The sequence below is a fragment of the Macrosteles quadrilineatus genome, unplaced genomic scaffold (assembly GCF_028750875.1).
Source record: "Macrosteles quadrilineatus isolate MER2022 unplaced genomic scaffold, UCM_ALF_1.0 Scaffold_3__2_contigs__length_128488019, whole genome shotgun sequence".
Classification (NCBI taxonomy): domain Eukaryota; kingdom Metazoa; phylum Arthropoda; class Insecta; order Hemiptera; family Cicadellidae; genus Macrosteles; species Macrosteles quadrilineatus.
This window is the reverse complement of record NW_026542596.1, coordinates 96,581,056-96,608,822: the sequence shown is the minus strand read 5'-3', so window position 1 is coordinate 96,608,822 and position 27,767 is coordinate 96,581,056. Positions and strand designations below refer to the sequence as shown.

Here is a 27,767-nt window from a genome sequence, read left to right as displayed (position 1 = left end):
TCTTGAATCTCCCTTTTTTCCTTTTCTAGGCACCGGTTTGTCCTGCGCTGATGATGCCTTCCTTTGATCCACTTTCTTCCCGGCTTCATCAGGTTCCAAGCCCTGTACTAAGAAGTGTAGATACCAGCGGGTTCCTGCCCTGCTCAGCCCCACCTTACGAAGTACCATTCAGACACCATACTTAAAAGAGGCCTGGTGCCATCCACTCCACAGCACGGTCCACTTAACACCTTGGGTTGGCCTGTAACAGAAGAAGGAAAAGGAAGGGGTGGAAGTTGGGAGAAGAAGAGAGCAGAGACATGAAAGATAAGACAGTTTGTCCATGTTTGTGAAGAAGAAGAAAAACCATGGAGTAAAAGGACAGACCCTGCTCAGTTGATGAATAGGGAGTCAGGGAGGCTGATTGCAATGGCTAGCCATTGGGCGATGGGATCGCCAACCCCTACGCCAAAAACCCTATACATAAACAGTTGCATTTTGGTTTTATCCAAAAGGGAGGGAGTGGAGGGCCAAAAGAGCCATTACTAGAAGTGTCACCAATCATTTGGCCTTTGGTTTGTTGTGTAGGTCTGTAGATCAAGTTGACTCAGATGTCGAGTGGGTGACTCAGTACCCTATTGTTTTCAGCTGTTTTGGAGTTGTAAAAGGTAACCAATACAACACTTAATTATCTGATGATGCCAAACAGTTTGCAGTATCAAGCCCTCGTCGGGTAGCTCTACTCTTGAAGGCTAAACTGGACAATATGATTAAGACCGGTATTATTGTTCCTGTCACAAAAATAATTGACTGGTGTACCCTATGGTAGAAGCACCCAAAAAGGGTGGTTCTATTTGACTTTGCGTTGATTACAGAGTTAATAACAGCTCCGGAGCATTTCCAAAGAAAGATTATGAAGGCTATCGAGGGGTTGAAAGGTGTTGTCAATTACCTTATAAACTACTTGATATGCTACTAAGAATATGCAAGACAAAGGCATTACTGAGAACAAGAACAAATATGTGTTTAAAGTGAAGTCATTGAATTTATTAGGTCATAGGTTTGAGAATGGTCAAATAAAACCTGATCCAAATAAGGTTTCTGCGATTAAAGCTGTGCAACCTCCAAGGAATGTGAAGGAGCTGCGGTATTTTCTTGGTATGGTGAACTACCTCATGAAATTCATTCCTCATTTGTTGAATCATATAGTTCCACTTATAATTATACTTAATACGAATTACGAATAGATTTGGACTGATCAAAATCAGATGCAATTTGAGAACATCAAGAATCTAGCTACTGATGATGTGTCGCTTGTCACATTTGACCCAGAGCTGCTTATGAGAATTTGTGTAGATTCATTAGGCCTTGGGATTGGTGGAGTATTGGATCAGTTGCTCAACAGAATTTGGCGGCCAGTTAGATTCATTTCTCAAAGTCTCGGTGAAGTTGAATGGAGATATGATCAAATAGAAAAGGAGGCTTTGTCATAAACATGGGCTTGCAACTATCTTTCTCAATTTGTGTCAGGGTCTTTAGACTTGATTACTGATCACTTACCGCTTCAAAATTCTTGGTGATAAGCCCATCACAGTCGTTCTGCCCATCTTCATTGGTTTCGAATGAGGTTGCTACCTTCCAGCTTTGGTATCCATTACAAAAAAGGCAAAGACTTCTTTATTCCTGATATTTTTTTAATGAACCCGATGGCTCTGAAGGATGAAAACAACTCACTACTGTAGTTATATCTTAAACGAAATAGAAATTCATGTTCGTCAAGTAATGTCATCCATTCCCGTCAAAATAATGGTTTGTAAAATACTGTGAAAATTTAAATTATTTCTCGGTACCTATGTGTTAATGTACTAATGCAAACACTTATTAATTTCCTCTTAACGTAACTTGTCACTTGTAGTGTTTAAATATTTGTTTTGCCCATTATCATTAAATTCTACGTAAAAAACACAATTCCTTATCATCCATAAAAACCTAATAAGTGTTTTAAATCACAATCTTTCCCTTACTAGTGCACACATTTATCATTGAACCAACACAGTTTAGCCAAATAATCCAGCCAACTTCCTGAAAAATACTTACCTTAATAGTGCTGATTATGCATGTTTGACCTTTTAAATATATATATAATTTAAACATTTACACACCTCATGGAATGCTCCAGATATCCTTTCCTCAGTTTCTTGACTTCAGACTTGTCACACCACTGTCATGATGATCATCTTCTAATATCGTCCTCTTCTAACATCTCTTCTACCAGTGTCTTGACTCTTCAAATGTAGATCCAGATTACCTAGAACCACCCTCCCCCTGCTATTCCCACTATTCCCAGAGAAATAAACAGGATTATTCCTCCAAAAAGAATCAAGTCATTAGATCATCCATCCCCACGATGCCCCCCTCTAGCCTACTTCCCCATAACCCCAGACCCTGACTAGTCTACCAATATACGTCCCACTCCCTAACTCAAAAATGAACCCTCCCCCCTTAAACCCCCCAATAACCTACTTTTTTTAAGTTCCCTCGTCCCTGTCTAGCCTACTTTATCCCCCTCCCTGTCTGAAATGGATGATCCAAGGACCTGTTATTAAAATATTTTGGTTTTTCCCCTATGTCTTAAACCCATAAAATCTTTTTCATGATAAAATATTTCTTTAAAATCTTTTGCCTTTGTATATACACAGGTCATTAGAACTTCCGACTTTCGATGCCCCCCTCTAGCCTACTTCACCCCATAACCCCGGGCCCTGACTAGCCTACCATGATATATCCCACGTCCCTAAGTAAAATGTTGACCCTCCCCCCTTTACAACCCCCCTCTAACCTACATTTTTTATTCCCTCTCCCTGGCTAGCCTAGCAAGTTCCCCTCCCTGTCGTAGTCGGAAGTACAAATGACCTGTTCAATAACTATGAAACGATAACATAAAAATCTTTCTGGTCCGTTTTTGTTTTCAACGAATTCCCTAGCTATCAAACCCACCCCCTTACTCTCACACACACAAACAACCATACATCTTCTTTTTTGATCCAAGCAAACTTCATCTTCTTTTTTGATCCAAGCAAACTTCATCTTCTTTTCATGGAATCCGGAACATCTGAACATCAATATTATGGTCAGTAAGTTTCAAGATGTGTATAAAATTAACTAATATTGCCACTAATATGAGGTTGTAATAAGACAGAGATAGAAAATTAATTCATTAAATTAGTTTTTGATTTGTGCATTTTTTTATTTACAAATTTGCAATATTATTTTGTCAATTGCAAAGTGTTTTAACCAAAGTTTTAAGTTGATCCCTTTATGTTAACAACAGGTTGAGGTAATGTTTTGAGGCAAGTAGTTGAGTATTGTTGCAATGGAGAGTAAATTTTTACTATGTACTTAGATAAGATTTGTTCTTTGAGTCTGGAATACTTTCGTTATGGGGAGAACACTATCATCGCAAGGGATCTGAAGTCTCCATCAGTCAATCACTCAATATAGTTATTCATAAGGGTTCCTAGACAAACATTTGTATGCCACCTGTACAGTACTTGTGTTATCTTAAAGGAATACACTAGTTAATATCAATAATATTAAATTAAAATACAAAATGATAATAACTACTTACGTGCAACATCCATTGAGCTTAGAAACTTTGAAACTCTTGAAGTTGACAGGATTTTGGCGGAATTTTCATGCTTAGAATTTAAACTGTGTTGGTTCAAGGCTTAAATGTAGAATTACTTTTTATCATACAACCTTAATCGTGGGAAATGAAATTAGACTTTTTTTATACTCCCAATACTTGTGCTATATTAATGTTTTCAGATATGTTTTTAGATTAATGTAGTGACAGTTTTTATATGTACTTTAAACTGTCGGGCTACTACTATGATTTGATCAAAACTGCATGATGAAAATGAGATGACACACTGTTGACGTTACTCACAATATGAAGATTTTCACAGCGCTGTCTTAGGTAATATCCGTAGAAGAGAGTACTTACGGCTGGCTGTCAGGCATCTTTCATTTTTAATTTCTGAATCCTTTCAAACCAGTGTTTCCCTGGAAACAAATAATACCATATTAGTTAATAGTAACAAATCTTATGATGTAGATGCTGCTAATTCACCAACCCTTATAGATAGTTTAAAAGAACCCTTACTTTTTGTTTTTATTGAGATAGAATTTTAAACGATTATCTTATAATCTGTTATTTTTCACCCTCATAACAGTTTAAGGGCAACAACCTTCTTTCTAGAATTAAATCATCAGCTTCATACCACTACACCCACCATGAGGCTCAGAATGTTTGAGAAGGCATCTCTACCAAACCAACACCGGAACAATGTTCGGCGGACATCACAAATGTCCGTCAAACACTGTTCGACAAACATGTTTGGTGGGGACGCGGCTTTAAAAAATTATGTCTTTATTTACACCTTTGATTATCAAGAGTAGTTTCTCTCAATCAATAGGTAAAATAATAATCTTGTATGTCTTTATTATTATTATTATTCTGATCTTAATATTATAAATTGTGAACAATATTATATTAAGATTATATTATTATTATATTATATTTGGGATTTATTACAAACCCAAACGTTAAGACTCAAAATGAAATTTAGGTTTTTCGCCTACTGAAATGAATATAAGTTTTTTTTTTGGCAATTGTCTTAACCAGTTAAATAACCAGCCAAATGTAATTAAAATATTTGCTCACCTACATTGGTTACTCGATTCGATATTCCATGTTATTTTATACAAGATGAAAATTTTCTGGTGTAGTTAATTTGCTTGTTAAAGATGTATTTGTTAGTGTAATCCATTGAAACAATAATAATAAGTATTACCCCAAAAATAAAATAAATACATACAACAAGTGTTGTTGTTCTGATGAATGGAAAGGGCCTCTGAAATAACTGCTATGCACGGTTGCATCTATTCAACACAATCATTCTCTTCATATTCCCTTACTAATATTAACATTACATTAGAAAATGTATATCATTCACTAAAAAGATTTAAAATATTTTTATTACAACTCAGTCAGTATTCTGCCATTGGTCAATGCGAGTGCAGTCGTGCTGTACCAAATGCTATCGTACTCTTACTTCATGTGTAATCAAAGAAATAGCTTTACCGTTACAGGTAGTACTATGGTAATATTTCCCCTAGCACGCAGATTAACGCGGTTGATATCGTAGCGAGGCTCTCAACGGAAGAGAAGAAACATAGGATAAACTTCATGGTACACTGGTGTCTAGCTCTAGTGCTGGTGTCTAGGGCAAAGTCCCACACCGCCTCCTCGCCCTTATGTACTAAAATGCTCACGGTTGAGGAAAACCCTGTACTCTGTGTGATAGGAATTTCCACACAGTGCTCGCCAGTCGGGCTAATTTGATTTTATCAAAACTACATGATGAAGATGAGATGACACACTGTTGACGTTACTCACCATCTGACAATTTTCACAGCGCTGTCTTAGGTAATATCCATAGAAGAGTTTACTTACAGCTGTCAGGCATCTTTCATTTAATTTCAGAATCCTTTAAACCTGTTTCCCTGGAAACAAATATGTACCAAATTTGTTAATAGTAAGAAGTCTTCTTCTATTCTTATAAGTATAAAAGAGGATGTTTGTATATATATATATTATATATATATAGAAGATATATATTTGTTTGGCAGTGATGAACTCAGACACCGCTGAACCGATTGCCACGAAACTTGGTACATACGTGTAGAATTTCATGGAATAGGTTTATACACCATCAATTTCGTGATCCGTCCAATCGGCTCCGCCCCAGTGGCTCTGGAGTTTCCCATGTTAACCTTATGAGAAATGGAATTAATGAATCTTAACAGCTGTTTCAGTTAAACAAGTTGGTTCTGTTCTATGATGTTCAATAGCATTAAAGTTACAAGGATTACCAACAGGGTGCAGCACTATTATTTCTTTTACATTTATGACAACAGCTAATTTGCAACCAAAAGGTGAGTGAGCGTAGCGAACAAACTTCAACCTGGAGGCGAGTTAGCGTAGCGAACGAACTAACCTGAAGGCAAGTGAGCGTAGCGAACGAGCTAACCTGAAGGCTTGTGAGCGCACCGAACGAGCTCCAACCTAGAGGTGAGTGAGCGTAGCGAACGAACTTCAACCAGGACGTGATTGAGCCATGCGAACGAGATCATCTTGAAAATTAAGAAGTTAAACGGGGCAAAGCCCGCGGGTTACAGCTAGTATGTTATAAATTATTTCTATCTCATTAGCTTTTGCAGGCAATACAAATCACAAACACTATACATAAATAGCGTTTTGGTTTTATTGAGATAGAATTTTCAACAATTATCATATAATCTGTTATTTTTCACCTGTTTTTTTCCCTGCGTAAAAACGTAAACCTAGCATTGAGAGTAACACGGTTGATATTGTAGCGAGGCTCTCCACAGAGAAGTAAGAAACAGACGATACACTTCATGATACACTTAAGTGGTGGCTAACTCTAGAGCTGGTGTCTAGAGCAATGTCCCGACTGCCTCGATTGCCCTCATTTACTGCAATGCTCACGGTGGAGGAAGACCTTAGCTATGCCCTGTGGGATTGGAATTTTCACACAGTGCTTGCCGTTTGGGCTCTTCCTTGCTTGTCACAAGTATATTTCCGCCCCAACATACCAGAGCCCAAAGTGCACAGTTGTCCCATAAGCATGTTTCCTCTGTACCTTACATATCTGTGGGCTCTCCGTCTAGCCTCTCATTCCTGACATTACAATCTTTGACACCCTTTCTATCCACTTCCATACACAAATATTTGTGGAACGGATGTAACTTGTAACATGCACTTATTTAAAATAGCCGGGGAGCGAGCTGATCTAGAGCGTGGGACTTTAGCCCGTCCCGGGTTCAAATCCCACCAAATCACCAATGGATTTTATCTAAGAGACAAACCAACCACTAGGTCTAGCCTGAAGTAATGTTAAAAATAATCCCGGGGTCATGCCTAGCATCCTAGAACAAACAAAAATGGCCAGAGTTTCATGACCATAGGTACAGGTATGAAAACGGTTTCTTTATAAGTTGTAAGTATACCTTATTAGATATGATCTCACAGTGCTATTAATGAGGTTTAACATTTAACTAAATGTTACCGGGTCTGTTGAAACTCATGAAGAGATACCTGTCAGTGGTAAAGCTCGGAGGAAGATGGTCGTCCAGTCGTCTACTCGGACTTTTACGGAATCAGTCGATTCTTAGTGATTTGCAACGCAGATCAGTTATTCCACTAATTGTTCCTCATCCTTTTTAGTGTGCTAACCGTACTGTATTTCTATTGATATTAATTTTTACTTTTGGTTACAAGAAATGAAAACGTTATTGAGATTCCATCCAGACCGCAATTTTTTCAGGTTTTAAAATCATTGAAATGAAAACCATGGCAACTTATTTAAACCAAAATACTAAGGGATTTGCTTTAGCAATTTCCAAAATGAAAGAATGTGTTTTATACCAGCATTTTGCATAATCATTCTTCAGGCTCAGCGCCTAGATTATCAATCTCTAATGAATTTGCACCTTTAGCATAATCTGATCCAACGGGATGCTGGAAGGGACAAGCTAGAAGAAACAATGAAGCTAAATCAATTTTGATTTAGTTTCAGGAAAAACCACGCTTGAGTTATTCAATCATTAATTGAATTAGGAATTCCCTAAATGTAAACCCTTTTTATCTTCATAATTCATAACAAACCATTAATGTCCACGCAATTTTTTATGGATCGAAAATAATAAAAAAGGAACATATACCTGAAAAGGATCGGCCGATCGCAAACTTTAGTTGTCAATTTCTTGACTTCATTCAATAAGCAAAGCAATATCCAATACCTTAACAAAAGTTATTAAGCTATTCACTTATAGTTAATTTTGAACAAGCTAAAGTGTTATATTTCTTGCCACCATAACTTGAGGCAGCCCAAACTGACCTGCAGGGCCATTACCAGCTGGACCCGCACGACCCTTTTACAATCCTATTAGCGACGCCTTCGTGAACGCCCTAGTTCAATATTAACTTTAAAATTATAATCTGATATATTCTCTATTTGCTAAAGCTTTGATTTCCTAGGCGCGGATAGCGGACTCCTCTTGTCTTAGGTAATTTAATGTTACTGCTTTCCCAGAAGCGGAGCGGTGCATCTTGGAAAATCCGGCTTAAAGGCAGTTTTCAAATATAGGAATCATCATGAAAATATCCCTATATCACAACTTTTATTAGTTACCTACTTTATACTATTTTACTATTTTAAGTTAGGAATATTGATCCTCGTATACCTAATATTCAGTTTGGTAAAAAAAATACCTAACTCCGCAAAAGTATTACCTTTACAGTAAATCTTAACAGTTTACAAATATCGAAGGGTTTACAAAAATTATTTACCATTTACCAAATGAGTTACATTTAAGAGTAAGACTTTGGGAAAAATAACAAGTTCAAGAGTACTTACGGTCTGACACGACTTCCTGGACATAGTGTTGTCTTAGTTTATGGCTCAGGGAAGGCTGCTTATGCCTTTACAAATATTTTTCTTAAATTTCAGTTCCTTTGTTTCCTTGGAAACAAATACGTTGAAAGATAGTAAATGTGTAAAGGCCTACACAGGTTTCTCAGACCTCTCTTGTGGATTTTGATATTTGTACCTACACATATAAATACCCCCGCCGCAGCAAACCTGCAGACTAAGCAAATTTCCATTTGACTGATTTGATTTACACTGAAATGTCTACTTAAAAATATGACATTTATTCCCGATTTAAATAGAATTAGTTTAACAAGTACTTAGGTTTGCTGCATCAGGGAGGGTAAAACTGTTTTTTTTTGTAAAATGTTAATAGTTAGTAAGAAATAAAAACGTTTTCCAAATTTGATCAAAATATGTTCATAAACAAGCAAACTACAACAGTTTACTTATTCTCCATAAGAATAACATGGGAATTTTAAATTTACAATTTTTTTGAATTTTCTCCGTAACCATTAGGCGCATAATAACGCTTCAATATACTAAATTATTTGTTTTTTTAAGCTCTACAAAATGGTTTGGAAAGAAATTGCTAAATTTTATGTTTTTTGGGTCAAAAATGGGAAAAACCTATTTTTACCCTGTAAAACCCCCCGTAAACCCCCGTTCCCATGGTCCGATCATGCTGGATCGCAAACTCGTTAGAATAAACGTAGGTTTACACGTTTGTACCAAATTTCATCAAAATCGGATCATTTTTGCTCGAGTTATCGTGCTAACGGACACATATATATATATATATATGAATTTGAACGGATGGTGTTTTTGGCCTCTAGGGACCTCAAAACGAAAAAAAATCGGTACCGCGTCCAGGTCTTACCATTAGTACTACGGTAATAGCTTATTCCCTATATGGGAAATTCGCTAATATTCTCTATATGGGAAATTCGCTAAAAAAGTCAGTCTTCTTTCTTCTCCCTTCTGATGAAGTCCCTAACTGGGACGAAATATTATGTCTTTGGTGTAGTGATATTTGTTTTATGAGTGTTACCAAGGCTAAATTGGACTCTGTCTACCAGGTAAGCTAGCTGATCCCTATCCTTGTACATAATAATCCTAACATGTTATTAAAACATTTGTAGAAAAACAGTTTTTTTTTTCTAAGGCATTTCATGTAAATATTGTCTGCATTACAAAAAAAAGTGTTTTAGAAGTAGCTTTTAAACTGCCAAAACTAGGTATTGCCAACATTCCCCCTGCCCCAGCACACCTAGAAACTGAGTGAATTTCAATTTGTCTGATTGGATTTTACTTATAGATTTCCATTAGCAAACATATTTATTTCCCATTTTATTAACATTAAAGAAATAAATAGGCCTACTTAGGTTTGCTGCAAGGGGAAAGGAAAAAGCGGTTTTTGACCAAATGTTAATAGTATAGTATGGAATAATTAAATTTGCCAAATAGTATCAACAAAAACAAACTACAACAGTTTTTCTTTTTCTCCATAAGAATGGCATATGAAAATTTTAAATTTACAGTTTTTTTTTATTTTCTCGGTAACCTTTAATTGTACAACCAGTCCACGGTTCAGTAGGCTATACAAAATTGTCTGTTATTTTTAGCTCTATATGATGTCACAACAAAAATTGGGCATTTCCATATTTTAAAAATAAAAAAGTTAAAACAACTTTTGTAAATTTCAAAATCTCAATACCCTTTTCCCATGACTCAAAGTTTATCCCGCCCTACACCTTCCAGCCACATTTATATGTATATAAACATTTGACTGAATAGTGTTTTTAGCCTCAAGGAACATCTATGTCTTGCTGTGCCACCTACAGTAATAGCTACTTCCCTATAGGAAAATTTGCTATAAAACTATCGTGCTATAGCTGCTAGCTACTATTTCCTCAACTGAGCAATGCTTCATAAAATATCTCGCTTTTCAACACTGATTTTAATATTGTTTTGAAATAACATTCAATTGATTGTTGTAGTGAATCGTTACTTGGAGGAATCATTGCAGTTGTATGCTTCTTCTATAATCATGGTGAGGTAAGTAACAAGCCTGAATGTCAAAACTTACTTATTAATGATAATAATCGTCTGAATAGCCCATCCGATATAGGTCTTGTCAGGCTCCTGTATCAAAGCCGAACCCTGATGCCATTTTTAATTTATTACACACAGCTGACTATAGGATTAAAACCAGGATTTGGTAAATTCTTTTACAAAAACATTAAAAAAAACTTGTGAAGGTAAAAATAATTACGTTTAAAGGTTTGACTAAATTGTAAGATTTGTATTGAATATGAATGCACTGCCTACAAATTTATTTAGGTGGAAAATAATTACTACTAGTCCAGTAAATTGAATTTGTTTCCAATTCGTAGAGCAATAGAGTTTAAGTCACATGATGTGTTGCTAGTGCACTAGAGTGCAGTGGGCTCCTCCTCTACGCGAGACCTTCGCTTACCCTTTCTGTCTGCTACACATGATGGCAGTGACGATATTTCTCAACCAGAACCGACACAGCTCGGAGGAAACTGGTTTCAACAGATATCATGCCATGCAGGTATGACATCCTGATTTTATTTTTTTTATTGTAGAAAATTTACTTCGGTTGGTAGTATAAAAAATTTCAAGTACCAGTATATCAAGATTTGGTGTGACCTTTTTGTTTAGTGTGTTAAGTTGTTTTAATTGTTGTAATTATTTAATTCTTCTTTTCTTAAAACATGAAGTAAAGCTGTTATAAAAATGTTGTGTCATTTACTGACGGGAACGTCTTAAGCTGCCACTTTAAAAAAAATCGGAAGTCATCATTTTAATCAGTAGGACTACTCCTGTATTTCTCTGATCTGTGTTGTCTTTAAGGATTGAGGAATATTATAATCTTGGATAATGTTTACCAATACCACCATACCAAGTGAGTTTTGTCATGTTAATATGTCTTGTAAATAAAACTGGCTCAAGGGTACCCCCTCAAATAACCTCTTACTTAGGTTATGGGTATTTTGACGCTGACAGTTAAATTAATCAATTCATGTTAGTTTCTGTGAGGTAGATATCTTTTAAACTTCGTGTTCTGTAAAATAACCACATTAAACAGGTCTGTGCCATTTTACTGAAAACGCCAGATTACTGAGGGTGGTTTGAAAATAGTCATTTTCAAGAGGATAGTTGAGTTATAGAAAATCATAAAGAGTTGAAAAATAGAAAAAAGCAATTTTTCTGAGTTTTAATGACCTAAGTTGGTGGCTAGCAAACTCTTTTGAACCCGCTCAGAAAGGCTTATTCAGTGCAAAAAAAATTGAAACCCCTTGGACCAATGCCAGATTATACAGTTTTTTGTCATACATATTCCATATCAATATCTTGATTCAATAGTTAGTTGTACGTTCTACATTGAATAGCGTCAAAATTCCTAACCTAGTAAATACAGTTATAAGCTAAAATTACTTTTAAAATTACAATTTATACAATACTTAGAAACAACCAATAAAATCTATTTAATTGAGGAAACAAATCTTTAATGGAGTAAGGAGCAACTTCTATAAGATATTTTTTAATTCTTGTTTAAATTTGATGCTGCCAATGGTTTTTAAATTATTTGGAAGATAACGTAAAAACCTTCTTCCGGCACAGGTGGGCTTTTTATTTAAAAATAAATAAGATGATCGGGACTATTTTATCTTAAGGCTTTTCCTCTTGTATTGTAGCATAATTGTGCGTTATCTGGTATACTTTCTCTATCAATGAGTGCAGTTTAAAAAATGTATTTAAATGAATTTTAACACTTCATAGTTTTTTAGTCTTAATACCCTTTGCTGTAATTTTAGGATTTGATAAGGCTTTTCTTTGTTGTAGCTCCATACAAAGATATACCGTATGGAATGTGGCTATGCGCAAGAGAATGATATATTGTTGTCAATGTACTGATATTACATAGGCAAGACATCTTTTTCAATGCAAGTATTCATGTTGTTGTGTTATTGGCCAGGTAACCCTGTTGGGCCTCTCTTCGTTGTTGTGTCTGACTCTGTGGCAGTTTTCTCAGTTCTTTCTTGTCACTCAGTTGACAGCTGTACTACTTCTCTACTTGTTGAACATCACCAGTCGATTCTCAACGCTCATAATCATTTATGGACTTGCTGTAAGTAAAAAAATTTGCATATGCCTTATACTTAGTTCTGGTGCCCAAGGTTCAGGCTGGAGCTATCTAGTAATATTACTTGGTTGTGATTCCAATCTAGAAATTAGCACGTGAGTGGGACGGGTTCAAACCCCAGCACACACACACAAATTTGAGGGGTTGGATTCCTTCTCCTTAAAAGTGTGTGACGTTTACATAAGCATTTTCCTTGGCAAAACAAGAAAAAAACTTGTGGCTCAGAACCTATTTAGACCTACTACCCAGATAGACTAAAATTAATGTCTACGTTGTGAAACTGGTTTAGTTTTAGAGACCCTCCCCTACTAACCTAATCACGTATGAATATTTGTATATTGGATAGAGGCAACAATTAAAACCACTATATGATAGTAATTGAAACCAAAACAACTCTTCTGTTCTTGTTGCAGATAGGTGTTATACAAAGTCTCGTGGTGATGTTTGGCAATGAGATGTTGTTGACTTCTCTACTAACGTGTCTGATCATGTCTTCATCAGTGGCTCTACTGTTTGTTGCGCCAGTGTTGCCAACACGGTGGCATGTTAGTGTCAGATCTCTTCTGGTTCTAGTCTTCATCGCATCCTTCACACTGCTGATGAAAACTAGAGTGTTCACTGCTAATCAAGATGTAAGTGATCTTGAACTTTTGTTTGTGAAATTATTTGTTTGTTTACAGTTTCGTTGATACTTTTGCATCCCTAAAATTTAATCAGAATGTTTTTAGTTTCTAAGGAATCTTACACAATGTTAGCATGTAGTATGTTTTTACCAATTGATTCACATTAACTTGGGCTGTTTATCAAGAGAGTGATACAGTTTTAAAGCTTATTTCAGTATCTCGGATCATCAAAGATTTTTTATCATAAGCTGATATATTTTAAAGCTTATTTTTTATTATTTTCTTTCTATGCTTTTATGTTTTAAATTCTTACAATATTGCCAGACTTTACTAGTACCTAGTACTAACTCTACAGAATTTTATCTTACGAGACCTTAAAATCATTTTCATTTTGTTAGGTACAGTTTGCCATAACAGCAAAATATAACAAAACCCTCTCTTACATCTTCTTTCCTCCCAGCAAAACTGTATACACATTGTGAAAGTTGACAGAATCCGTAGATTCTTTGTAAAATGCACCTATAATCACACATTTTACAACCGTTTTCTGTTCTTATTGTTATGGTACCTGCAAAAAACTTCTTTAGTAAGAAAAGAAATTTTTGTATTCATAAGCTAAGGGAAAAGAATGATAAATAAAACTAGGCATGGTTGGACCAATAAATAATCTTTGAGGCTTCCAAAGTTGACTTTGGTTTGCAGCACACCCTTTCTATCCATGATTTCCTTTAATATTTCAAACAATTTGTAATGTATTCTATCTTTTCAGGCTCATGTATTGAATATATTGAAGTCAAAGATCAGCAGCTACAAGGACTTCCACACACTGTTGTACACCTGTGCTGTGGAGTTTGATGTCCTCGGTTGGGAACCGATCATGAAGCTGTTTGAGACGTGGCTGCTACCAGCTGTGTGTCTAGTGCTCTTACTGGTCAGCACACATTGGGCCCAGCGGGCGTTGGTATTCAGGTAAATAGGCTAACCTCATTTTTTTACATGGCAAGAAGTTATGTTAATTCCGCTTTATAGCTTTAAAATAATATAATGATGTTCGATACCAAGAATTTCAAATCTCAAAATAGTTATCAACATCATTTTATTCCATATAATGTACATTTTTTGGTACATGAAATATCTAGTTTTCTTAATGATTTAAACAAATTTTTTGGGTTTTTTCTAATTCTAAAGTTTCTAGAAGGTGGTGTAAATTTTTTTCCCTAAATAGCTATTTTCTTCTTATAAAATTCCAAATTGTGCTGCTCTACGAATTGGTATGATCTTGTGTTCTATTTATGAACATTGTTACCTAATGCAATTTTATCATTGATCAAAACAAGTTTTATTGACTCATAATTGAAAAGACTGTTGACTGTGAATACTTTCAGTATACTAAACCCCTCAATGCCCTTTTTTGATGGAGCAAAACTCTGTCCATGTTTTTTTGTAGTCGATCCATTGACAAAAATGCCATAGGCAATGTGTGAATGAATTAATGCATAATAGATTGCTTTTTAAATTTCAATATTACATGACAAAGCCATTTTCCTCAACGCGTAAAGGCTGCTAGATGTTATTCGAACAAGATTATTAATAATATTATGATTATCCCACGCTAAATTCTCATCTATGATTAGACCATAGACAAACCTAAAAATGATGTGTCTTCTAATTAGTTCAATACTTGATTATCAACAAATATTGTGTTAGGTTTCACCTACACTACAAATCATAGACACTATGAGCCTTCAAATATTTATTTTATAGATCATAGCGTATACGAGCCTAATAAATAATTTTGATGGTTCACTTGCACTACAAGCTCGTATACACTACGAGCCTTTATCTATATATTAATAGGCATATAAAAATAATGAAGAGGGTTCACTTACTCTACAGATCATAGTGCATATGAGCCAAGCGAACAATTTATTTGATAATTCATTAATCAGCTTGTAGTGTATAGGAGCCAAAATACTGAATTTAAATTGACCATAAAAATCATCTTTCTTGTCGTCACTCTTTTATCCTCCATTACAACATAAATGTTTAACACAGATAGGTTTTTAAATTTTCCTTTTAATCTTACATAACACAGTCTTTCATTCACAGCCTCAAATTTGACAATATTTTTGTCAAAAAATAGTCTACAATCTTTTTATTAATGGCTAATCCCATTCCTGCTTGATGTATGCCATCATATCTACCACTGTAGTATAACGTAAAACTTCCAGCGTTAATGAATCCATCAAATGGCCACCCATTTTCCTGCAGGGCTACCACATCCATTTTGTACTTTTCCAGTTCCCTGCTAATGATGTCCACAGCACCTGTCATAGCCAGAGAGCGAACGTTCCACCTTCAAATCTCAAGTCCTTATAAGGCAGCTTAGGTCGTTGTCCAATGTGATCCATCTTCCCCAAGGCATTTCATAGGCGGTTCGTAACCAGGGTTGTTTTACAAGGGAGGGTGGTTAGCCCATCACCTCAACCCCCAATATGAATGGAGGACCTCACCTACTTCTGGTCAGCGGGTCCATCGGACCTAGCCGGGAGATCTGACAAGCAGATCCACCAACCTTCCCCTTATCCGCCACCCAGGGGACGCTCCGTATACGCTGAAGTAGGAAAGCGCACGGATACTTTATTACAAGATACATAAAATACTAACACTAGGTACAAAGATACTTAATACTAGATACATTGCATACTTAAAACTAAAGTTGGTTCTAACTCATACTGTTCCATCTTCTTCAGGACTTGCCCCACGTGTCTTCAATTGGCTCACAGTGTTGTCAGTGTTGTTGCAGAACTCTTCAGGTTCTTCCTCTTGGAGTTTCTCCTCAGAGATTCAATTTCATCATCCATGGTTGCATTATGTCCTACATTTCATCATGTTTATTAAACATTTTTCCTTGGCAAATCCTTTGGCACTTTACTCTAAACAATCCTTTTTACTATGTGGATACATTTTGTTTTACTGAAGCAATACAATACAACATCAGGTCTCCAAGTTCTATAACATACCATTTTCCCCAGGAGTTGCTGCTTGGTTGTTTACTATTGTGACCCTCTGCTAGTTCTTATGTAGTGACAAGAACGGAATAATTCTGCCAAGTTTTCACTGATGTTTTATCTTCCAGGCCTGCTCTACATAGTACCCTCTGAATGGGGCAAATAGACTTAACTTTCTTGAACCTGTTTTCTTCCTCTAAATAATTTTTACAGAAGGAATCATTTTCATCTTGCAATCTTTTTCTGTGTTAGGAAATGAATAAAATAAATAGTTTCTATGGAAACATATAATTACTGTCACTAGCGTCTAGACTGCCAGTGCAACTCCGAGGAACGAGGATCAGAGGCGCTAAAATTGTTATCTCTATCACTGTTGCTATCAAAACGTATCATTTGTAGGTTAAATTTAAATTAAATATAATTAAACTGTCATAACCTAACCAAACTAACCAAACTTGCTGATAATGAAAAACTCGGATGAAGGTTTACTAATCAAAAAAATAGTTCTGTTCTAAAAATAAAATTATAAAATAAATGTCTCAAATTCAATTTTATAATTTTTAAATTATAAAATTAAACTGTCATAACCTAACCAAACTAACCAAACTTGCTGTTATGAAAAAAAAATTGTTGACAAAAAGTTAGTACTATCAGTGGGATTCGAACCCGGCACCTTCCGATTATCAGCCCGACACGCTATCCACTACACCACCAAGGCTCATGACTCAGTTCCGTATCGTTGCGGTAATGGTTGACGTCACGCCATCGGCACGGAGCGGTGGTGGGGGGTTTTCCGATCTTATCCTCGTTCCTCGGAGTTGCACTGGCAGTCTAGACGCTTATATTACTGTCAGTATGCCATTGTTCAAGATCCTTAACCCGAGAGGACTCACATGCAGGTCTAAAAGACCGGGTTAGTAATGATGTTAGTAAAACTTGTATTTAACGGGCCTCGGCGGTATTCATCGCCAACATACCTCACCCAAATCTTTCTAGGAACAACATGAATAATTTCCCACACTTGCCCTTCTCCTAGATTTAGTGTCTTGTATTTTCGCGAAAAGGACTGGTCAGCTCGACCAAACGTGTGTGAGTGACGGACTTAGTGTGATGCCGGTTTGTTTGACTAGCGTCTCAGGGTCCTGGTCAGAAACCGATGAGAACCTCTTCTGCGAAGGAGTGGGGGATTGTGGGAGAGCCCCTCACGTCAGTTTAATAAAAATTCTAAAATTAATTTTATAATTTTTTAAGTATAAAATTAAACTGTCATAACCTAGAACCTAACCAACCAAACTTGCTGATAATATAAAGAAGATATAAGATAAAAATCAAAAAAAGGTTTACTAATAAAAAAAAATGGTTCTGTTCATAAAATAAAATTATAAATGCCTCAAATTCTAACAAAAGATACAGTTAACCCTTTTGCCGCCAGCATGTTTTCATTCGTGTAATCGAGAACCGCCGAGGCCATTTTGTACTTAAACGCAGTGATTCTATAAAATGGCTATAACTATTTTCTTTTTGCAAATATTGTGATAAAACCTTTTTTTCTAGAATTGTATTACAATTGCCTTTATTAAAATATAATATTTATAAAGGTTTGAGTATGGATTTATTTTAATGTTACCAAATGTAAGTAAAAAAAATAAAAATAAATAAATAACAACAAGAGTACAACCAAGATAACTATATGAATAAAAAATATTTTATCAATATATGTGTTATTTTTTATTACTAATGCACATTTGTTAGTAAGCATGCAAAATTAGAAAATCCTGCCATGAAAAAAGCCTCTTTTCAGGGTTTGAAATAAATTGTCTTAAGAGCGTTTTCGTTTTGATGTCTTCGCGTCACTCAAATGCGCTATATAACGTCTAATGTAATTTTTTTTATTTTAGGTCTTTTAAACATGTGGAGCCTGAAGTTGCCTATAATATCCTCCAGATGGCAGCTTTTGCAGTTATGGCTGTGCTCGTAATGCGCTTGAAGCTATTTTTCACTCCTCATTTGTGTTTGATTTCATCGTTAGTTACATCCAGAAAGGTAGATTGTTGATTTTAAAACTCTTGCATTATGTATAGCAACTGTTCTTGAGAGTATATTGATCATTCAATCTGGTGTTAAAATTTGGTGAAACGTAAGTTGGTTATTATGCATTGAAAGTTTCCAACATAATTTTAAAATTGCATCACTAAAAAAATTACCAAATACCGTACCTAATTACCATTGCTAAATACCAAATTTAAAGTGCTCGCTGTAAGATTTATATGTCTAAAGTGCACTTAAACATTCTATATGTTTTAGTACAAATGCAAATGAGTTTGTACAGTTTTAATTACATTCAATATATCTTCAAAATCTAAAAAAAACCCACGGCCCAGGCATGTTTATGGTGATATAATTACTCAGACTTTAAGAGGTCAAAAGGAACTTAGTGTAAAAATTTACGTTTAATAAGTACTACCCCACAAAACGTGCTTACAAGTTTATTTATTTTTATTCCAGTACCTAGACAAAATACAAACAAATGAAGTGAGGTATGCCCTACTGGTCATCATTATTGGAGGAATGAGTGTTAAAGGCATACCAAATATTTTACAACAAAGAAATATCATTGGTAAGTTTGAACATTTTGTTTACTAGTTTAATTTTCTTAAGCTTCTGTTTCTTATTAAAAATAAGTAACAAATAAGTGAAACATTTTTTAATACTATTTGACACCTTTTGGCAAAATTGGAAATCCAGAATACTAAACAGTAGCCTACCTGGTCTCCAATGTTAGTTATTGATATGGAGAGCAACATTTTAATACCTTGCGTAATATTAATTGATGATTTTCAAATCTATTGTAATACAGTACAGAACTTGTAGTCAAAATTAAAGATAAGCAACCATTTTGTTATGAGACAGGAGATCATTTATATCATCTCACTGGAGGCCTGAGTCACAAAAAAACTATCTTGACCTTGGAGTCGATGACCCTCTTCCCCTCCCCTCCCTACAAGGTGCTTTGTTTGTTTACTCTAGCAATCTATATAATTAATACGCTACATGAAACTTTGTCGGTTGAACTCCTCCGCCATTTCTTAACCGATTTTATCCATTGACGTCTCATTGGAAAGAGCGGGTCGCGTAGATTTGCAAACTGGCCTTACATTTTTGAAAAGTCCCCTGGGCTCTGCCCCAGTGGCTTTGAAAGTTCCCATGTTATCCTTATGAAGAACATAATTGTTTACATTTTGATCAGCTGTATAATTTAATTGCTGTTATTTATTTTTCAATTCAATGAAACGCATTGAGTACATTTATTTACTATTTGAGTTTGTGTAAACATAACCCCCAAGACGGATCGTGTTAGTATGGTTGTATCTTCAATTTGTGTATTTATCGTTGTTTTGTGTCGCTATGATGGATCGTGTTAGCATGATTGTAACTTAAATTTGTGCATTTATCGATGTTTTGTGTAGCTATAATATGTTTATTTGTTGTTTATTTTAAATGCCTCCGACGCGACGACAGCAAAAACATAGACAGGAGGCGTAATCGTGATAACGACCGCAGCTACAGAACAGTGGCGCGTAATAGCGTAATAGGCTTAACTCATCACAATCAGCACCTGACCCTGGACAATCTTAACTATTAGGTTAAACATAGTAATAAGGTAATTAGGTAGGTAATTAGTAATTAGGTTAAAAATAACCTGTTATAGGCGCCCTAACACTACTCCAACACAACTTTTAGTTCTCAATTGGCCCTCTATCAATGACCTGTGTTGCCTGTACAGCGAGGCATTTTGAGAAGGAGAAAACCGGCCGGAATGCTTTAGGTTCATCAATAACGAAGATAAACATGGTCTGAGTTACACACCGTTAATCTTTGAGTTGACTCTTTCAAACGCATTGTAAATATGATTGTTATTCGTTCTGAAATAACTCATGTAATACTTTGCAATTGCTCGAATTCGAGCAACATGTACACTAGTAATATATTACTCCAGACCATATTACTGCAGCTGTTTTCAGAAATGTAAATAAATAAGCTTGTACAAATATTTTGTGTACAGTACATACCAATTGTTATCTGTACACATGATCTTGCTGTTTTGCTTCGGTTTGACACACTATAGAAGATCTATTAGGAAAATTAATTTAAAAAAACCTTTAATTACTCTACAAAAATTACAATTTCAATTTACAATTTTTTTATCTCTCTATTTTATCGGTTATTCCCATTTCTGAGCGTTGGAGTGGAGATGACAAGATCACTAGAAAGCATTGGTTAAACTGAACTGCTCTCAAATCAGTGTCTGTTAAAAGTCAAACAAAAATGTAATATTTTACAAGCGAGGGCGGATAATACGGTTATCGCTTAATGCGAGTTTGGTTAAGAGGGGGTCTACTGTAATTAATGTACGATGGAGCTCAAATGTGAGAGCAGCCTCCTGTTACTTAATTTACTACAATTCTAGCTGCTTCCCATCAATATAGGACGATTAGTCAGGACATTGTATTAAAAATCCTGAAAGAAAATTATCACCTTCGCCAAGTATGAATGGCATTCTGTGGTTAGGCAATAAGTTACCTCTGACAATTTCAATTCTTAGAGTCCTTTCTTTACGCTCTTATGATATGGATCCAAAGTAAAGCATGATCAGTAATTTTGATTGTACTTATTCAGGAGAGTACTCTAACCCACCATTGGAGGAACTGCTAACGTGGGTCACTACTCGGACCTCCACCACTGCAGTGTTTGCTGGTCCGATGCCAGTCATGTCTGCCATCATGTTGTCTACCAAGCGGCCCGTAGTCAACCACCCTCACTACGAGGACGCCAGACTTAGGTAAATACTTGGCTGATGGAGTTAAGTTTGACATAATGTGGAAATATTTGTTAATTTAATTACCTAAAAGGTTCTATACTTGAGTAGGCCTATTATAGGATTAAGATATTTTTTGCTTGATGAGGTAATTTTTTGGTCTAGAATTGCTAAGATAATTAGAGAAGTTCTTTGAAGTAATAGGCTAAATAAGTAAAATCTATCATAAACCACCAAGTAAAGTAAAGTTTGAACAAACAGTAAAATATCCATCTAACAAACTTGTAGATTTTTCAAGTTTGAAATTGCTCATGGAATATTATTTTTCAGGGAAAGAACACTAAAGGTGTACTCAGCTTTTAGCCGGAGCTCAGCAGACGATGTGTTCAAAACGCTGTCTTCCATGAAGGTGGAATATCTAGTCATTTCAGACCACTGGTGCTTCAGAAGAAGCAAGTAAGCATTTTACTGAGTTATACATTTTCTTTTAGAAGAACTAGAACTGTACAAAAAACATTTTTAAGACCTATTACAATTTGATTGCTCAATATTTTGAAGCACCACACATTTTTTAAACACTAGAGTCGTGAATAAAAAATTGTACCATGTTAATAAGATGAGGGTTGCAGTTTTAACCTTTGAGACTAATTGAGATCACCATTGTCATAGAAATATTACAAGAAACATTACTGTGCTGTTTTGTAGGATAGGTTTAGTCATCAGCTACACAGTCTAGAGTCTATAATCTCTATAGTCACATGGGTATTCAAATGCAATCTCATAAACTTCCACATCTTTGTTTTTCTTTCACCTTGTAATTCCCTGATTGTCAGGAATGGGTGTCATCTGCTAGACCTGTGGGATGTCCAGGACCCTGTCAGTAAGGACCAGGCTCCTCTGTGTCCCAAACTGTTCATGGGCTCTCCGCTACCTTTCCAACGAGTGTTTGCCAACGACGTGTTTGTGGTGTTGAGGCTTCAACAGCCCTATGTTGAACTGAAGGGAATCAAACAATACCAGTCCTAGTGAGTCATTATATTCCTACTAGGCAAACAAGTTTTTACAACAAGCAATTTGTTTACCTGTGATATTGTGTATGACAATTTGAATTTTATATGTGTAAAGTTAGATTATGTTGTACCCTGAGAGATTATTTATTTTTAGTTTTAGCTGTTTATACTCTTGTAATGGTCTCATAGGTGTAAATAAATGTAAAATAAGTTGTTGATCTGGTTTGATCAATTTTTGTATACTAAGGGAGACTGTTTCTAGTAGGCCTATCCTGAAACTCATTTTGTACTGTGCCCTTGATTATTTTTTTTAGCTAAAAATATCAGCTTCTGTTTGTGAGATAAAAACTACTGATTTACATACGATTTATATCAATCGAGAGTTTTTGGTGCCTGTAAGTCTGTATAAGCCACAATCCTAGGTATGGTTCCACCACTGTTTCCCTCAATATCCTTAGTAAAAGTCTTCTTATACAAATATGAATGACAATAAATAACTGGTTTTATATACACCTGTATTTTCTCCCTTGGCTGTATTCCAGTTATTTTTTTGCAGGGTCAATATATCTTTGCAGATCAGAAAATTTTGTTCTTTTTAGCTTTCAAACCTGAGAAAAAACTTTTTATTCTGAGGATAGTAGAAGATGTAAATTAGTGCTAGACCTTAAAAATTTAAACCAAACTTATTGTATGGTGTAACAAACAAGAAAGAAATGGAAACACTCAGATAAAACAACGGTGGTTTAGTAGAATTTATTTGGTGCATTAAATTGTATTTACTACTTTCAAATATATAAATAACAAGAACACCTAAACAAAACAAACCCCTGCCTAAAATTGGTAATGATCGGGTAATGAAATAGTGAATGAACGTAAAAACAAAAAACAATCTATGTACGTCCAAATTATTTAGTTAAATTCTTTAAGAGAGTGACACACACTTTGGAGCTTATTATAGTAAATATAATGAATAATGAGTGCGGAATGGAGAGAGATGATCTGCGTAGCTTTGTTGCTGAGATCAGCTGTTTCTTTGGCCAGAGTTTGCAAATGATCAAGAACAGCTGGGCTCAGTTTCGCACTATCAAAAATCTAAAGCAACACCAGTATTACATAGAGAATTTAAAACATGTTTCCACACAAGCAACACTGTTTTTGTACATTTATTTTTATTTTTGTGATACTGATAGTGTATGAAGTACATCCTTCTTTTTGATCCACGTAACGTTCAAACATCAGGTTTTGGAGACACTGTAGTAATATTGCCAGCAAGTAAAGATTGCACCATCGTGTTAGGCCCTGGTGTCGTCTGGAACTGGATCAGGATAACTAGGTACGTCGTCACTGACCCAGCCATCTGGAATTGCCAAAGTGGTTGTAATGTTCAATATCAATATGACACTCGCAATTAATTAAAATTTTACCTATTTAAAGTTATAAGGAAAGTTTAGTTCAGCGAAATATCTATTTACGTTACATGTAAGTAAAATTTACTTGGGAATAGTAACTTAATTTTCATTTGTTTGTTTATCACTCAAAAATACAATAAAATAATACAATCTAAGAGTAAAAAAAGTATTACCCTATCCTTATAGTATTACATGAAAGATTTTTTTAAATTAAGCTTTTGTTAATACTGGGTAAAATATGCAACTCTTAGTTTTGTTGTAGGCAGTTATAAATATACTACTATTTTGAATTTCCTTACGGATGTCAGAATATGGCTATGAATCTGGAAAAATCCGAGTGCTGAAAATCTGGCATTGTGGTGAAGCAGTTGAAGCAAAAATGTTTCCAGCTGTAACAATAATACACAAAGTTTTATGATAGTAACCAATGGATGTTCGTTTAAACTATTTTAGGCCACTTCTGTATAGGCCTAGAAAATGTGTGAAATGCCTCTGTTTGTAAATCAGAAAATTATGGCACTCAACTTTGTGAAAAAAAATATAAATTGGTATTGTTGTTTGCAAAACAAAGTTTTGATTATAGATAGAGAAACATTTTTAACACCTTAGGGCTCTGTTATACAAACGCTAATGCTGCGGCGCATTTGTCGTGGGAATCAGGGTGCTAAATGTCCATGTTGTATTTGACGCTACAAGTGCAGCGGAAACCACGTATCGCTAGCGTTTACCGATCTACACAGCGCTGACACTGCGTTGTTGCGTCATTTACTGGATACCAGCCAGTTAGGTTGTTTAGGATCGTTACAAATTTAGAAATAGAAATGCTTTTAGTTGTGCAGTTTTCAAATATATAATAGCTAACACATTTTCATAAAAAAAAGAAAAAAAATTACAATGTTTAACAAAACACGTTTTTTCTTTACTGAACCGTATCAGAACTTGATCGACAACTTAAGCATAGGGCCAATCTTTACCAATTGGTCCATCACTAGTTGGATAATCTTTTAAACAATAAATAATGCTAGGAACAATCATTTCATGTGCGCTTCGACAACACGTAGCTCTAGCAACGCTCAGCGCTCAGCTTACGCAGACGGCATGGGTCTACCACTGTACCGATGAAACGATGCTATCGCTTCGTTAAATGTGTCATTAGTGCTCGTATAAATGGCTCTTACAAAACAAAATCAAAGGCAAGAATTAATAAAATTGAGAAAGAAGACTGTAGATAGATTTTGTTATTTTGATTGATCAATGAGTTTCAAAGCGCACATGTTAGATTTACTATGGTAAAATAAATACTATCCATAATTCTTAAGAGAAAATATTACCTGTTTCTTGATTTCTGGGTCCAAGTCCCTGTTCATAAGCTTGCATATCATTGGTGCAGTTTCGTCTGCCTAAAAAGTACATTATGTAATTTTTAGGTAATCATGTTCATTTTAACTGAAACTATTAGATGATTAAACTCAAGCCAATAATTGCAGGATTTAGACTATGAAGCATGACAACGAATTACACTTTTAAAGGGGCACGTATAAGCAGTATGTTTCAGGTGTGACCTTTCAGAAAACTGATACAGTTTTGTTTAAAGAGGTTGGCGGCCTCTTTAACCTTGCATTTGTTCGTACACAGAGGCCTGAGCGTGGAACGTATCCAGCAAAGCAAGAGGTGAGCCAGTACAGCACAAGGGTGAACTGTACTGATAAAAAGTAGTGGAAGGTACCAGGATCTGAGCCCACGACATCTCTGCCATGGGCCCAATGTCTGTGGTGCTTCCAGCTCACCATATTGTATTCCATCTGCATTCTTTGAACATGTATTTCATAGTATAGCAATTCCACTGAAAACTAAAGTCTTAAGGTATGTCAAGTGATACAATTAGTGAAGCTTACTACTTTTAGTACTTTTACAACCAGGGAGGACAGAAGTGTTAGAGTGGTATCACACGGTCTTCACCTAAAGACCACGAATCTACATCATGTGCCTGTGAGAAAGCCACTTGAAGATACTTTTACAATTTATTGGCTTTGGATAGCTTAGTAAATGGATACAATGCTAACCCCCTATTATATGAGATTCACAACCTCTTTTAACCTTGAGTTGGGTCACATGGACCTCAAGCCAGTGCTTAGAATGTATGCAGCAAAGCAAGGAGTGAGCTGTTACAGATCTAAAATGAACGATACAGATAAATTTTAAGTGACTAAACTGAGTTGCGAATCCTCAACCTCGCTGCCGTGGTTTCACACTCCTTGTGCTATCGGCCAAGCCACTATTGCACCAATAATACAAGTTAACATTACATCAGAATGTTAATCGTAAAATCTCAAATACATATAACCCTTTCTTAGATTTGAAAAACACAAAAATTAAATTATTGTTATTTTTATTTTCTAAAATTATAGTGTAAATGAAAGTTTAAAACTCACAGCTTCAGTGACAGCTGTACTTGGCCATATGAGGAGAATTAAATGTGTAACATGAGTAACAATCCATAACCCCTGCATCAGCAAGTAGGGTATCTCGTCCAGGTTGATGGTAGGCCATATGTGCAAGAAGAAATAGTAGAGAGTGATGACAATGTGGATGAATGCAGAGAAAACAGCAACCAGCAGTTGACAGCCGTAGAAGGCGTTGGCTTGATGCACCGCCTCGCAGAGAAGCCAGTAGAGCTCAATAAGAGTTTGGATCTTTTGTGAAGAACTGCCTCCTGGAACAAACAAGTAACTTCCAACAATACAGCTCAAGATGTGATATATGTAGCGACCAAACAGCTGACTGTTGTAGAAGGCATTGGCTTGACCGACAGAACATGATTAATCGATTGACCTTTGAAGGACACACAGCTGCTTTATACACAAGTGTTAAATACGGTAACAAATTATGGCTGTTTAAAGGTCCAAAAAAAGAATAATGAAGGACAATACTAAACCCAAGCCCAGAACTATAGTTGAGTAGTTTAATTTATTTTGTGTTAGTAAACACAAAATATAGCAATAGCAGAGCTTGGATGAAGCAATCAGTTACTAAAGAACCTTGATAATAAGTAACTCATGGGGATTACAAAAAAAAAGGTTTGCAATAACATGTAATTAATGGTAATAAAATCTAGGGTATTTGAAAACACAGAAGTAAAGATACAGAGGATACATTCATAATGATTAATGGTACACTTAAGTAGTACCAGCCTCTTGTGTCTAGTTCAAATTATATTGGTAGTCCCCTTCCGCTCCCCCCCCCCCCCCTCACCATCACATACTACTGCGCTCACTGTAGGAAGAGCCTGTGCGTTACAACTGCTGTTGTAAACAATAGCCTTTCAGGCTCGGTACTAGTATATTTCGACCCCACCATTCCCGAGCTAAAAGCACACAGTTTTTCCATAAGCATGTCATCTTACTTCTCTGAGTTGAAAATGAAATTGGTTATCAAGGGTGACTTGTTATTTTGGGGGTTTGCTATTGAGATTACACTGTATATCATATAAACCTCAACAGTATTTTATGTGTTCTTGGGGTAATTCCAATGTCAAAATCTCAGATCAAATCATATTTTTGCATACTATACACATAGATGTACAAAATAAAGGTAATAAAAGGTAAAAAGTTAAGGTAAAACTTAACTAAAACTCTAAAACCATAGACTAAGCAACAAAAGTCTTCTTCATGTGCAGCAGTCATTATCCGAATAATATTGTTTTTTTTTTACCTTTATTAGATTTGTTCTGGCTCGGTGGCGGATCTAAGTTCATATTATCTATTGCATGTTGAATCTTGATGTTTATTGTTTGAAAATCACCAATAATTGTAATGCAGACATAGTAAAATTGCAGACACATTGCTGTCATATTGAAATACTGTGTTAAATATGGCAAGTATACCAAATGCGCATATGACCAATACTGAACAATATGCGATCTGTAGGAGCCAAGTATCAAACAACTCAAGAAAACCACAACAAGAATGGTCGCCAAATCCTGATTGGTGTGCTTAGAACTCAGATGCTTGCAACGTTGCAAAATTATGTAAATACTGATGAGATTATTCAGTCTCTTGTAGGCTATCGCTAAACAAATTATTGTTAAAATGTTTTGCGCAAATGTTTCAATAATTATTGAGATTGCTTTTAGGTTGGTGTCGGCAGCGATAGAATGACGAGAGAGATACGCAAATATATCTGATTCCACAGCTAAGAACATCGATGCCGTTTGGAATATGACTAACAGC

The 27,767-nt window shown here is 35.5% G+C and overlaps 1 protein-coding gene across 1 annotated transcript in view; it reads left to right on the top strand.

The window, feature by feature from the left end:
• LOC128989668 (probable C-mannosyltransferase DPY19L1) overlaps positions 1-22,621 on the top strand; it is a 37,274-nt gene extending 14,653 nt beyond the window's left edge. Inside the window, exons 5-14 of the mRNA XM_054411635.1 lie at positions 10,496-10,553; positions 10,927-11,073; positions 12,502-12,654; positions 13,083-13,301; positions 14,062-14,261; positions 18,202-18,346; positions 18,809-18,920; positions 20,981-21,143; positions 21,450-21,575; positions 21,953-22,621. Coding sequence (XP_054267610.1) covers positions 10,496-10,553; positions 10,927-11,073; positions 12,502-12,654; positions 13,083-13,301; positions 14,062-14,261; positions 18,202-18,346; positions 18,809-18,920; positions 20,981-21,143; positions 21,450-21,575; positions 21,953-22,145 — 1,516 coding nt within the window. The 3' untranslated portion in view covers positions 22,146-22,621. The remainder of the gene's footprint in view (positions 1-10,495; positions 10,554-10,926; positions 11,074-12,501; positions 12,655-13,082; positions 13,302-14,061; positions 14,262-18,201; positions 18,347-18,808; positions 18,921-20,980; positions 21,144-21,449; positions 21,576-21,952) is intronic.
• Positions 22,622-27,767: the final 5,146 nt, after the last annotated feature.